The 12,466-nt window shown below is 63.4% G+C and overlaps 1 protein-coding gene across 3 annotated transcripts in view; it reads left to right on the top strand.

Annotated features, from left to right (window-relative positions):
• SCUBE1 (signal peptide, CUB domain and EGF like domain containing 1) overlaps positions 1-12,466 on the top strand; it is a 136,688-nt gene that overhangs the window by 80,257 nt on the left and 43,965 nt on the right. For 2 of the 3 annotated variants that reach the window (XM_023257570.2, XM_023257572.2), the window contains one exon: positions 2,159-2,248. The exons of the other annotated variant lie outside the window; for it this stretch is intronic. In XM_023257570.2, the coding sequence (XP_023113338.2) occupies positions 2,159-2,248 (90 nt within the window). The remainder of the gene's footprint in view (positions 1-2,158; positions 2,249-12,466) is intronic. 3 annotated transcript variants of the gene reach the window in all.

Genomic DNA, 12,466 nt, shown 5'->3' with positions numbered 1-12,466 from the left:
TCCCGGGGTAGGGCGGGGGGGACTCTGGGTGTTTTTAACTGCTTCCACCCCTGAGCTAACGGAGCTCTCGCTGGACTTCTCCCAACTAGAGTCCCTTCTTGTCAGCACTGCCCCTTCTGTCACCTCACCTGTCGTCACATGGAGTCCCCTTCCCCCCGGTCCTTACTTCCAAGAGGAAGCTAGAATACCTGGGGTGGCCTCCTGCCGTAATCAGCAGTCGCTTCTTTCCCACCCAAAAGTAACAGCGCATCTTCCAGCTGAGAAGAAGAATTCAAAGTTGGCACCCACCCAACTTTGTTCATCCTCTGCTTTCTTTCCCTCCAACATCAGCCACCCTTAGAAGCCCACGGTCGGTGGTCACGTCTGTTCTTTTTAAGGGCGGGAGCGGGGGGCATCTCCTCATACCGACTCTGAAGATATTCCTGAAGGGACTCTTCAGTAACACACAAGGGGGGAGCCAGAGTTTGCTGCCGCCTTCTGTCCCCGCCACTGCTCCCTCGTCCTGCGAGGGGCCGAGCGGGGGCGCCAGGGCCGGGGCCGGCCCCCAGCGTCTCAGCCTGGTCCCGGCTGTCTCCCAGGGGCTGCTACCTGCGTGGTTCTCCCTTCCTCTGTGTGGTCTCCTCTCAGACGGCCGTTTTGGTTTCATCTTATCTCATTCCTCCTGCTTTTCTGGTGATGGTCCCTGATTGCCTGTCTTGTCTGATAACCGACGTTTATTAAGCATTTTCAGAGCCAAAAGCCAAACCGAACGAAACAACCAAAAAACGAAAAAAAAAAAAAATTTTTTTTTTTTTTTTTTCAAAGCAAAACCTGGTCTCAGACTAGTGTCTCTATTGCAGCCTGATCCCATCTAGAACCCCCTCTCCCGCCTCTCTCCCTGTCTCCACTGTCCTGCCGGGGGGGGGGGCCCCCAGGGCCCCCCAGCCCCTTCCTGTCTGTCTGCTGGGTCGCCCTCCCTGTTTGTGTCTGCAGCGCAGCGGCCCCCGCCGGCCACGGGACCAGCGCACTCAGCCGCCGGCCAGACACCCACCCAGCCTCGTCTCACGCATCTTGTCTCTGTCCACCTGCCTCGTCGTTCCTCATTTTTTTTTATCTTTTAGCGTCTGCTGCATGTCAAGGCCCCTGCCTAACTCTCCTCTCTGATGTAACCTCCCTCGCCCCCTCTTTCCCTCCCCTCCCCTTAGCGGTCCTCCTCCTCCGGACCCCAGCTCCTGGGCCATCGCCCCCCGCGGGCCAGGAGAACCACCCGTATGCCTCCGCTCACCGCCGCGCAGGCTCCCCCCCCCTCGGGAGCCCGTGTCCCCACACACCTCCGGCCGAGCCGAGGACCTCCTGGCCACTAACCTCACGTGCGCCTCCACGGGCAGCATCGGGGCACAGCGTCTTGCCCGACGGCCAGGATGCTGCCGGCCGGCCCGCCTCTCTCTCCGCACGCTCCTGAGATGACCGGCCCCTCTCGCGGCCCCTGTCAAGCACTTGAATGTCTCGCTCTAGTCCTCTATAGACAAGCAGGCAACCAGCGCTGCCCCAATCGAGCCCCTGTTCTGTCTGTCTGTCTGTCTGTCCGTCAGACCGGGTCCATCGCTGTGCGTGTGTTTGTTCTCCCGGGTGTTTTGTTCTTAACTTTGCATGAGTGTCTGACGCACGTCCGTGCCCTCGAGACGGGGCGTCTTGCTGTCCAGGCACAGCCATCACCGGACCTCGCGGCCCTGTCCCTTTGTCCTGTGCCTCGTCCTGTGCCTGCCCGTCCAGCCTGAGCCGGGGTGTCTGCAGTCACGTGTGTCTGCCCGAGCGCTGAGGCCGTGCCGTCTGCTTCCGCGGCCCCCCGCGGCTGGGTCCGTCCACTCTGACCTCAAGCCGCCGCCTCTGTCTGTCGGCAGATGGGCCCCGCGTCCCGTCTGTGCCCTCGTGTGGTCGCCCCGCCCCTGCCCCCACCCCCGTTCCGCACCCCCCCCCCCCACCCTGCCGCCTCCTCGCCCCTGCCCTGAACACGCCCTTGGAGGTTCCCGGGATCGGCCCCTCGGCGCAGACGCCGCGCCGGCCCGGCACGCCGTGTTGGCTGTGTGTGCGCCACGCCGGGAGGCTGACTGTCTTGGGCCGCGGGAAGTGGGCTCTCATTAACCAGCGGCTCCGTGTTTGTCCCTTACTTGTGTTTTAGAGAAGGATGAGGCTGCAATTGAGCGCTCTCAGTTCAATGCCACGTCAGTAGCTGATGTGGACAAGCGGGTGAAACGGCGGCTCCTCATGGGTAACACTTTTCTTCCACTTCCTTTGTTGTACTTGCACCCTTGTCCGTGTGCGTGCGCGTGCGTGCGTGCTGCGGTGTGGGGCCGGGAGTGCGTGCTGGCGTGCGGGGTGTGCGTGCGTGAGGGGGGCCCCCGGCGTGTGCCCGCGCGTGCCGTGTCCGAGCGGGGGGGAGGGGGCTCCACTCCAGATGTGAACTCGCTTTTCCCTCGTTAAAGGTTTTGCCCTTCACCAAACACGTGTATCTCTCTGTGTGTTTGTAGCAAAGATCCCAGAGCCAGTGTCTGGGGGCCTCTGCGGGTAAGGAGACCCCTCTACCCACCGTAAATGCCCACATTGGCTGTCGGGAGCCCCGAGGTCAGCAAAGCGACACTGAGACACAGAAGCAAAGGAGGGCATTAGCGCAGAGCAGCGATTCAGGCAGCACAGTGCCTCTCGGTCTCCTTGCCAAGGAGGGAAGCCACGCTCAGGGCGAAAAAGACCCATCTAGATTCGGGGCCAGGGGATCTCCGGGGCCCGCTTGATAGTTGGGAAATCTGCTACCCAGAGAGGAGAGGACCGTTAAGGTCAAAGCAAGACTCACTCGGCCCCTTCCGGCCCCAAGGCTCCTGACTCTGTGAACGACCCAGCCTGAGGTGGGCATACGGGGACAGCCCTGGCCCATTTTGTGCTGGTCCTGCTTCAGGCCCCCGCTTGTCTTGAGGGGGCAGGTGTGATGGCGGCTGCGCTCCAGACACTGGCCCCGGGCTGGACCCAGATTCTAGGGAGGCTCACCCGGAAACGGCTGGCGCTGCCCAGGGTGGCCTGGGCGGCCTGCTGGTGTGGCTGACCCTGAGCAGGGGAGGGAGGAGGAGGAGGAGGACCCGGCTGGCTGCTCGTCCATCGAGCTCAGGCTGCGGAAGCACGGGGCAAGTCTGCCCCTCATTCATCCATCCCTCTGCCCTCAGCACTCCAGTTCTGCGCTTGCTGGCCCCTGAACGGTGCCAGCTGCCCGGGCCTCTGGAGCACAACCGTAGGGTCGCTTGGGACCGTCACACCCTTCCTCGTGACACACCAGCCTGGGGCGCTGTGGGTCAGGTGGTACGTTTCCTATGTCCCAGAGGAGGAAACTGAAGTTCGTGGGGTCCTCTGGCTTGCCCGCAGTCACATACTACCCTGCGCAGCTGAGCTTAGCCCGAAGGTCACGGCTGTGTGGGCCATCCTAAGCGTCAGGGTCCCGGGGCCGTGGAAGTCAGAGCCTCGGGGTCCCGGAGAGGTCACCTAGTTTCATGGTCCTCATATGGACCTCAAAAGAGTCCAGGCATCTAGGGAGAAGGGAAACGTAAATGGGGCCACGGGAGGGATGGGGCCTTTCGTGCTGGGAACTAGGCTTGAGGGCCCCCTCCCTGGTGGAGCTTCGAGGAGCAAAGGAGAGCCGGGCTGACCGTGTTCTGTGAAGCCTGAAGTCCGTGCCGGGCAGGACAGGCGTCGCCCTGCTTCTCAAACAAGAACGCTAGGGTCCAGGGGGTCTGGAGGAGTCACCTGTGGTCACACGGGCAGACGGGACTTCTGTCTGGAAGTCCCCTCTCCACAAGCTCTCTGGACGGGACTGTCATGTTGACTTGGGCTGTCTGGGCTGGCCTGGGAAGGGCTGGAAATGGCCACGGGGCGGGCTTGAAGGCCCCAGCGGGTAGGCGTGCCCACGACTCTCCAGGACCCAGAGCTAAGTAACCATCCTTGAGGGTTCCGTGAAAGGCGCCGTCTAGAGCACTGGTGAGCCCCTCCCTCGAGAGCCCGTAATTCTTAGCACCTGTCTCCTCTGAGAGCAGCCCATGTGGGACAGACTTGGGATCCTACTGAACTTCAGGCTCTAATAAGCAGCACTTGGCGAGGACGGCTGCTCCCAGGCTGTGTGAACGGAGGCACGACAATGGAGAACGAGGGAGGTCGCCAGCCCCGTGGTCCCCTGTGCTGGTCAGAGCACGCCTGGGGCATCACATTCAGAGCCCGGCCCTGTGTGGAAAGAGCACATAGACCGTGAAGGGAACCAGAGTTGGATGGGCATCGTTGGCCGGTGTGACGGAGCCTGTGGCTGGTGGGCACGTGAGCCCTGTTTGGGGTCCTTGGAGGGGATGCGGTAGAACAGGCAGAGGGAAGGACCTTGTTCTGTGGCCCAGGAGCAGATGAGGGAGGCAAGACACTGAAGGGTTTGAGGGCAAGGTCGGACCCTGGACCACCCAGCTCCAGAGTCTGCCCCCCTTGACCCGGATCCTCCTGAGAGGGCAGAGACTAGCGAGGAAGGGCAGAGCCGGAATGCCCTGGAACCGTCTGCTATGAGCGGTGCCCATTATAGTCACGGTACAGGCTTCCGCCAGAGCAGGGCACGCGTGCTGCAGTCCCCCGGTGGCTGAGATGCCAGTGACCTTCCTGTGTCAACAGGGCTCGTTTTTAGGGGGGTAGGATAAGACTGAGCGCAGGGCGGCGCTTGGCGGCCCCGTGAGGCCCCGTGAGCACGTGCCACCCCGGCCCTGTCCGTGGTGCCCCACGTCAACGACAGACTGGTTCTGCAGCCTCGGGGTGACACCCCCTTCTCCGTGCCACAGAGAGGGTGATGGTCTGTCACAGAATAGCCTGGGGCCATTCAGGGCTACAGAGCCCTGCCCCACCCTTGGGGTCCCGGCTGCACCCAGCCGTTGCTGTCTGTAGTTACCCCCAGTCACCGAGCACGGGCGAAGAGCAGGGGCGGTTACATTTCCTTTCAAGAGGCTCCAAATACGTAAGAGATTTTCTGTTGACATTAAAATCAATTGAAATATTTGGGCTTGAGGGTTGGAGTGATAAATTTCAAATATCTGGCCGACTTGTGCGAAGCCCCTGAACACCCCGCTAAGTTTGCCAGGGACCCCTGGGGCCCCACTCACAGCAAGACTGATGAGGCGCTGTTTCGTTGTTCGTGTCAGCCCGGGTCTTCGGTCAGTCCCTTCCCCACAGTGTACGTGGGTTGCATGCCGTGTTAGCTTCCTGTTGCTGCGAACAAGCTACCGCAATCTTAGTGCCTTAAAACAGCCCAATTCGTTGTCTCCCACGGGCCAGAGACCGGACTCAGGACTCACCGGGCTAAAATCAAGGTGTCAGCAAGGGCTGCATTTTTTTTCTGGAAGCTCTAGAAACTTCTAGAAGCACCCACATTTCTTGATTTTTGGCCACTTCCTCCGTCTTCAAAGCCGGTAGCGTTGCATCTCCCTGACCTTGCTCCCGTCTCTTTCTCTGACCTCTCTCCTCCACTTTTAAGGAAACTTGTGACCACATCGGGCCCACCCAGATGATCCAGGACAAGCTCCCATCTCAGGGGCCTTAATTTAATCGCATCTGCAGAGTCGTCTCTGCCATGCAGGGTCATAGGGAATTAAGGACGTTTCAGGGAGCTGTTATTATACTGACCGCAGGGGGTTCACGCTTGGGCTCGGAGGAACCTCCCGGGATGTCTGGCTGCTGTGAACTCCAGAGGCAGAGCCCACGTCTGCCCTCTTTACTGGTTTATCCCAGGGCCACCGGGGCCACCATCCTCCCGGCACAAGCCCGGGGCTGGCAGCACGGGATGCGGTGGACGGTGCAGGAAGCCCCGCCCCTGCCCCTGCCGGTGGGCTTAGAGCCCCCGCCGCCCGCCCCCCACCACGGTGAGCACCCACCGCTCCTTCCGGCAGCCTCTGTGCCCTTCAGCCCACTCCCTCTGCTGACTCCCGCTCCTCACCAGTGAGTCTTCCCGCAGCCCTGAGGCAGACGTGCCCACTTTGCAGATGGAGGTGAGGCCCACAAAGGGAATACTCACACTCCTCCTCCCCAGCTCCCGGCCCCTCTGCCCACCCAGGGGCCGCCCGCCTGCCACCTCTTTTGTGTGGCCACCATCTCCCAGGCCTCACCAACCTCTCAGGCCACCTCCCCCCCAGACCCACCTGGCTGGCATCCATCACCTCCCGGAAGCCACCTTCTGCCTGTCCCTCAGGCCTGCACCTGCAGCTTCCTGCTCTAGTGGGCCCTGTCACCCACCATTCTTTACCCAGGTGCCATCTTAGAGAGTTCCACCTGACAGAGGCTTGTCCAGACCTAACTGGTCCTTCCTTGCCACCCCCATCTCCACTCCTTGCCCCTCCTCCGCCAGCACCCTATTTTGTCATAAGCCTGGGACTCCCTGACGTGTGGCAGATGCCACGACTATGCCAGCTCTGATGGCCCCTGGGGGCACAGCGTGGGGCCTTGCCCAGAGCGGGAGCACAGGGTAGGCTGGTTGGCTGAGAGCATGAATGAAGGCTTCCTGGAGGAGGGGACCGGGGTTGAGTGGGGCCTCACTGCTCGCTGTTCACACAGGCAGGTGTCCAGCTGGGAGAGAAAGGGCAGACCCGGATCCTGAATCCTGGGCAAGGCTGGCAGTGGGGAGGGGCTCAGGCAGATGTGAGGCAAGGGAGGTGATGACACAGGGCAGGTTCCTGACCCAGAGGGGAGACTGAGGCTTAGAGGGGTGTGACTCACCCCCAGCCTCCCAGTAGGTCAGGCAGAACCAGGGTTCCTGGTGCCCGGGCCCTGCATTTGCAAGGACCAAGCCTGGCTGGGGGGAGCGGGCCCGCCCCCACCCTGCAGAGGCCCAGGGCACTCGCCCTCAAGTCCCTGGGCTGCCTTTGGAGCCTGAGGCCTTGCAGCCTTCCCCCTCTCTCCGGGCCCCGCGTGAAATCTGGATCTGGTTCTAGCAGGTCTGTAGGCCCGTCTCCTAAAGTATAAAAACTGTGAGAGACGACCCTTCTGGGGGCACAGCTAACACAAGACCTCTCCCGCACGCCCCTGTCTCAGCCCCCAGTATGAGGGTAGGGGCGAAGGCAGGGTACAGAGAGCTGTGGACATTCTCCCTCCCAACTACAGGTGTGGGTACAGGTCAGTGTGGGCAAGCCGTGGCCCAGGCTCTGGGGGCGGGTTCTGTGAGGGAAGACCGCAGATGGGGCAGGGGGCGGAGAGAACCTGGCAGAAAACGTGGGCCGAGGCCCAGTTGTTGGGCTTCAGACCCTGCGGTAGACGGGGGTTTTGCAGACACGGCGTGCGGCAGAGAATCCTAAAGCGTGAAGCCGGCGTGTGGCGGTGTGGACGCGGCACAGGCCGGAGCGTGTTCGTGAAGCTGGAGGTCAGAGGGGGGTGGGGTCTAGCTTGCGGGGAGCTCCGAATGGTGTCACAAAGAGAGGGACGTGGTCAGACCGCCAGGTGGGATGACCCCTGAGGACTGAGGGAGACAGTCGTCCGCCGCTGGCAGAGGTGGCCGGGCTCAGGGAGGTGAGAGTTAAGCCAGGGTCCCCTGGCTTTTCAGGGGCAGGTGTTTTGTGGCTTCCCTGGGGGAATCCGTGCTTGGACCAGAGGGCTGGGCGTGGGGTGAGGGGCAATGAACTGGGCATTGGAACGCCCGGCCTGCCCCGCTGCTCCTCACTCCGCTCCATCCCACCGGCGGCCGGGCACACTTGACCCCCGCACACTCCTGGGCCTCAACGCTCCCTGCCCGCAGCCCCCCGCTGTCCTGCCTTAACCCTTCCCTAGTTTTCTTGGCCCCTCGGGATTTGGTCCAAGTGGGTCCCAGAGCCCTTTGGGATGTGACCTCAACGCCCCCCCCCAACACCTAATGGCCCAGTTCCTGAGGTTTTTGCCAGTCGACGTGGCTCCCCTGCCCTGCCACACTCAGGAGGGCCCTGGAGGGGCGATACTGATTGTCCGTGGTGGCCGTAGATGGAAGGCACCCCAAAGAGCGCAGGGCGTCTTTATTTTATCAGTACGATCTTTTGTTCAGCCGCGCTCTCCAGAGGAGCCCCAGCGGGGAAAAACAAGTGAAACTACCCCGGGGCCCCAGCCACCCCCCCCCACGCCCCTCCTGCCCCAGCCACCACCTTGCTGCCCACCTTCCTTTGCTGCTCCCCCTGGCCTCGCTCGGGGCTTCCCGGGCCGGCACCAACCAGGAGCAGGCCCGGCGGCGGCTGCAGGCCGGCTGACCACCGACCAAGGAACAGCCAGAGCTCAGGGCTTCCTGCATATTTCCAGGTCTGTCCCAAGGAGGGGTCGGGGGGGTCACGCTGCTCAGCCGGGCCGTGTCTCTGTCTTAAGGACCACGCGTTCTTGATTAGGGTTCTGCTAACGGTGACTCTTTCCAGTTTGTCGTCCTGGCCCGGGCTCTGGAGCCAGACCCGGGCTGCATCCTGGCGACCCAGTGACTGGGGTCACCTCACGTCTCTGAGCCTTAGCGTTCTCTTTTGCAAGGAGGGGGTCGTAGTCTCTGCTCTGAAGCGGCTTGGATGAGGTGCTTGATGTGGAGCACCTGGCCCACGTGGGGCACAGGGCGGCCGCCCGGCTGCATCCGGTCTTTCCATCCTCTCCTCCCCAGGCCCTCGGCACTGTACTAGGGCACCCGGAATGCCGGGCCCGGGCCGTGAGGCGAGAGGCCTCGGGCCTGCCGGACCTCGGTCGGGTCACGGGCGGTGATGCCATAAGAAAGGGGACCGGAAGAGCCAGCGGGGCGAACAGGCGCCTTTCAGAGGCCAGCCAGGCCCCTGCCGTCTGGAGCCCTCCGTGAGGTCCACCCAGCTCACAGGCCAGAGCTCCGGAGCGGGAGGGCGGGCTCCGTGTGCCGGCTGCACCGGCCCCAGGAGGTCCCGGGCTCGGAGGGGGAGCGCCAGACGTTGATGTGCGGGTGCCGGGCGGCGCCTCCCTCAGCCCAGGGCCGTGCTCGGACCGGGCTGTCCCCGAGTCCCGGCAGCCATCAGGAATCTGGAACAAGGCTCCCCTCTGCCGGGCAGCCTCTGGGCTGAGACTTTGTGTACCTAGACACGTAGATGTTCCCAGCAATCACCAGGGCGCCCTTCGTGGTACAGGTGAGACCGAGGCGCGGGGGTGAGCGGCCGAGGAGCCCCCTGACCTCCCACAGCCCCTCCAGGGAAAGGCGGGCAGGTGACACACAGCCGGAGGGCCTTAGCTGCTGGTGGGTGCTCTGGAAGAAGGGTGTGACCCCCAAACCTCCACGGCCACACGTGGTTGGAAGGGTCACCAGCCGGGCCTTCGGGAGCCCTCCGTAGAACCACCCCCTCTCCGCTGAGGACTGCCTCAAACAAGAGGGTGCGTGTGAGCCCCCCTTGATCTGCCCTTAGCACCCCTCCCCTTAGGCAGCAGAGTAAAGGCGGGAGTCAGACGCCAGGGTATAGGCTTACCATGGCTCTGCTTCTGCCCCTGGCATTAATATAAAACCTCAGTTGGAGAAACTTCCCCAAGGTCTGCTCATCTCACTCTTGGTCGGCCTCTTCCCTGCCGTCAGCCCCCACCCCCGTTGCCACAGACTGCCGGGCACCGTCCCTCAGGTCCGGAAGGGCTCTGCGCTCCGAGCACCGGAGTGGAAACCCCACCCACCAGGCAGGCCCGTGAGAGGGTGTGGTCCCTGAGATCATGCACCTGCCCAGTGTCTCCAGAGGACGGTTTCACGGACACTTACTCGCAGCAAACTGCCCTGAGCCAGGACGGGGCCCAGGTGGATGGAGCCCGTGGGGTGATGCGGGCCTGAGGGCCTGGTCGTTCCACGCAGCCGGGCCAGAGCCCGCACAGGGCCCGGGGCAGGGAGGGGGGGGCGTCCCACAGTCGCCCGCCTGTGTGCGACAAGGGCAGAGCCCAGAACCCACTCAGGCTGCCTCAGGGCTGGCCGGCTCTTTGAAAATCATGGGCCCAAGGGTCCGCTGGCCTCAGATGTGACAGAGCAGTGCTGGGTGCTAAGCGGGGCTTCCGAGGTTCCCTCCCACTTCCCCTCAAACCCCGGCTTGGCGCCCCTTCCCCGAAGGGCCTGCAGTCCCGGCCTCCACAACTGCCCCGCCCCCGGCTCCACACGCCCCCTTCCCCCACAGCCCCCATATCACACTGCCACCAGCGTGTCCCCCAGGGCTCAGCTCAGAGACCGGGGTGCTCCTGGGGCGGGATCATCCGGCACCCGGCCCTCGCGGGGCGGCTCCCCACATGGGTAAGACCACCCTCCACAGACTGCTCCCGGGAGCCAGCAGAGCGGGGCTTCCGGGCAGAGGTGAGGAGGCAGTGTGGTAAGGAGCAGGGGCGGCAGGCGGCAGACAGGGACGACCCCTACTCCCCCCGGTCCCTGCCGAGGGGCTGGGGAGCGGCTTCTGCTGTCGGCCTGAGGCCTGACTCTTCTCACTTGCCCGAGGGACTTCACGAAGGTGACCAACCTCACTGTGCCAGCATAGTGAGGGACATCGGCCTGCTGACGATGCCCATGACGGGCCACGGGCCCGCCTGGAGGTCAGTAGTCTGCTCGAAGACACGGGCAGTGAAGGAGAGCCGGGCCAGTGTTTAAGAGTTCTCTTATCCCAAAGTGACAGGAGCCACGGAAGGCTCAGGAATCAGCTGAGGGAAGAGAGATCAAAGGCCAGACAGTCCACAGCTGGGCTGGGAGAGCCAGTGGCTAGCCCCTCTTCCCAGCTGGCTTCAGTTGACCTTAGTGGCAAACGAGCAGGCGGACCAGCCCTGACTAGACAGGTGCTCCCGCCACCGGGGTGAGGGCCTTAAAGGGACAGACCCTGGGCTGACAGGGTCTCCGTGGGTCACTGGGCTCACATCTCAGCCACCAGATCGGAGCCTCCGGGGCGGGGCCTGACACCTGCACTGTAGACGAGCCTGTGATTCCAGGCCCACCACAGGGGAGAAGCCCCGAGACGGGAGCACCCGTGCGTGGCCTAACGTCCCACCGCGCATCGGGAACTAAGCGTAGCATTCGGGCCTCTGGACTCACGTCCGGTTCTCATCAGGGCACGCCACCTCGGCCCCACCCTGTGCTACAGTGCCCAGCGCTGCTCGGTGAGGCCCTCCTTGGCCTGAGACGCCCCCCTGCCTTCTGAGCCAGGTGAAGCCACTCCCCCTGCAGTCAGCCCACGTGGGCGCCCGCCTCGCCCGGGGCCCGTGACGCAGGCTGGTGCCGCTGGACGCGGGTCCTCCCCCCACGTCAGGCTCATCTCCGGCGCCCTCCCCCTGCCAGGCCCAGCTTGGGGCCGGGGCTCGGTCTCTCCGCTTCATCCCATTCCTCCAGAGGCTTGTTCTTTCCTCTGGTCATTCGGCAGAAATCAGTCCCGCCCCGGGCTTGGGGTCACCCTGACACAGCCCTGCCCGGGGAGCGAGCGGTCCCTGGGGGAGACCGCCACCCAAACCGAGGCCAGGGCCTGGGAGAGCCAGCGGGGCTCAGGAGAGCTTGGAGGGGCCTCCTGGGTCGTGAGGGGCACGCGAGCCGGGGCCAAGGGCTGAGGCCTGATGGGGTGGGGGGCGGCGGTGGGCCCGGACTCCTGTGAGAAGAGCAGGAGTCCGTCTCCCCCGATAAACCGTTAACCCCTGAGGCCTGGTTGCCGTCAGACTCCTCTCGAGCCCCTCTCCCTCAGTCCTCAGCCACCTCGTGCCAAGGAGTCCTTCCCAAACCGGTGGTCAGAGCACTGAGCCCATCTGCCGCCCCCCAGGCTGAGGCCTCCACAAGACCAGGGACTGCCTGAGGCGCATGTGCCCCACACAGAGCGGGAGCTCAGGAAATAGTTGTCAGCTGAGTCAGCAACCGACTGGGTGCTAAGACCCCTCACGGGAGGCCGTAAGAGGTGGCGCTGAGAGTGAGCGTGTGGTCGACCCGCTCTGGGCCCCCAAGAAACGCTTTGTGACGACTCACAAAGCACCATGACATCCACATCTGTCCGGGCCCCGTACGAACTCCACGGTCAACACCATCACCTCCACTTCGCACGTCAGGAAGCCTGAGCTCCAGGAGTGAGGGGGCTTGCCCCAGGCCCTGCCTTCGGAAGGGCCCCCCTCCCCATTGGTTGAGTGCTCTGTTGTCTGTCTTGAAATGTTTAATTTTTGAACAAGGGCCCTTCGTTTTAATTTTGCCCTGGGTCTCATAATGGGAGGTTCCCTCTGCCTGGACAAGCTGTTTAACTTCCTGGAGCCTCAGTTTCTCTTCCTGCAAAAGAGGCCAGCCTCTGGGGCTGCTGTGAGGCCGGCAGATGTTAGCGAAGGAGAAGATCCTCTGTTGGCTGTAGAGGGCTGTGCCCCGGGAGGGTCTCTCCTCGTCTCTCCAGGGGGAGAGGAGAGGCCTTGGGAAAGACCCAGTAGCTGTCTTGGAGAGGCGGGTTCCGGGAGAGACTGGAGGGCTCACGGGGTCCTTCCCAGAGTAAGGCAGAGGTCTGGAGGAGAGGGG

Source organism: Felis catus, chromosome B4 (genome assembly GCF_018350175.1).
Source record: "Felis catus isolate Fca126 chromosome B4, F.catus_Fca126_mat1.0, whole genome shotgun sequence".
Lineage (NCBI taxonomy): Eukaryota > Metazoa > Chordata > Mammalia > Carnivora > Felidae > Felis > Felis catus.
Note: the sequence above shows the minus strand (reverse complement) of the source record. Positions and strands in the feature narration are given on the sequence as shown.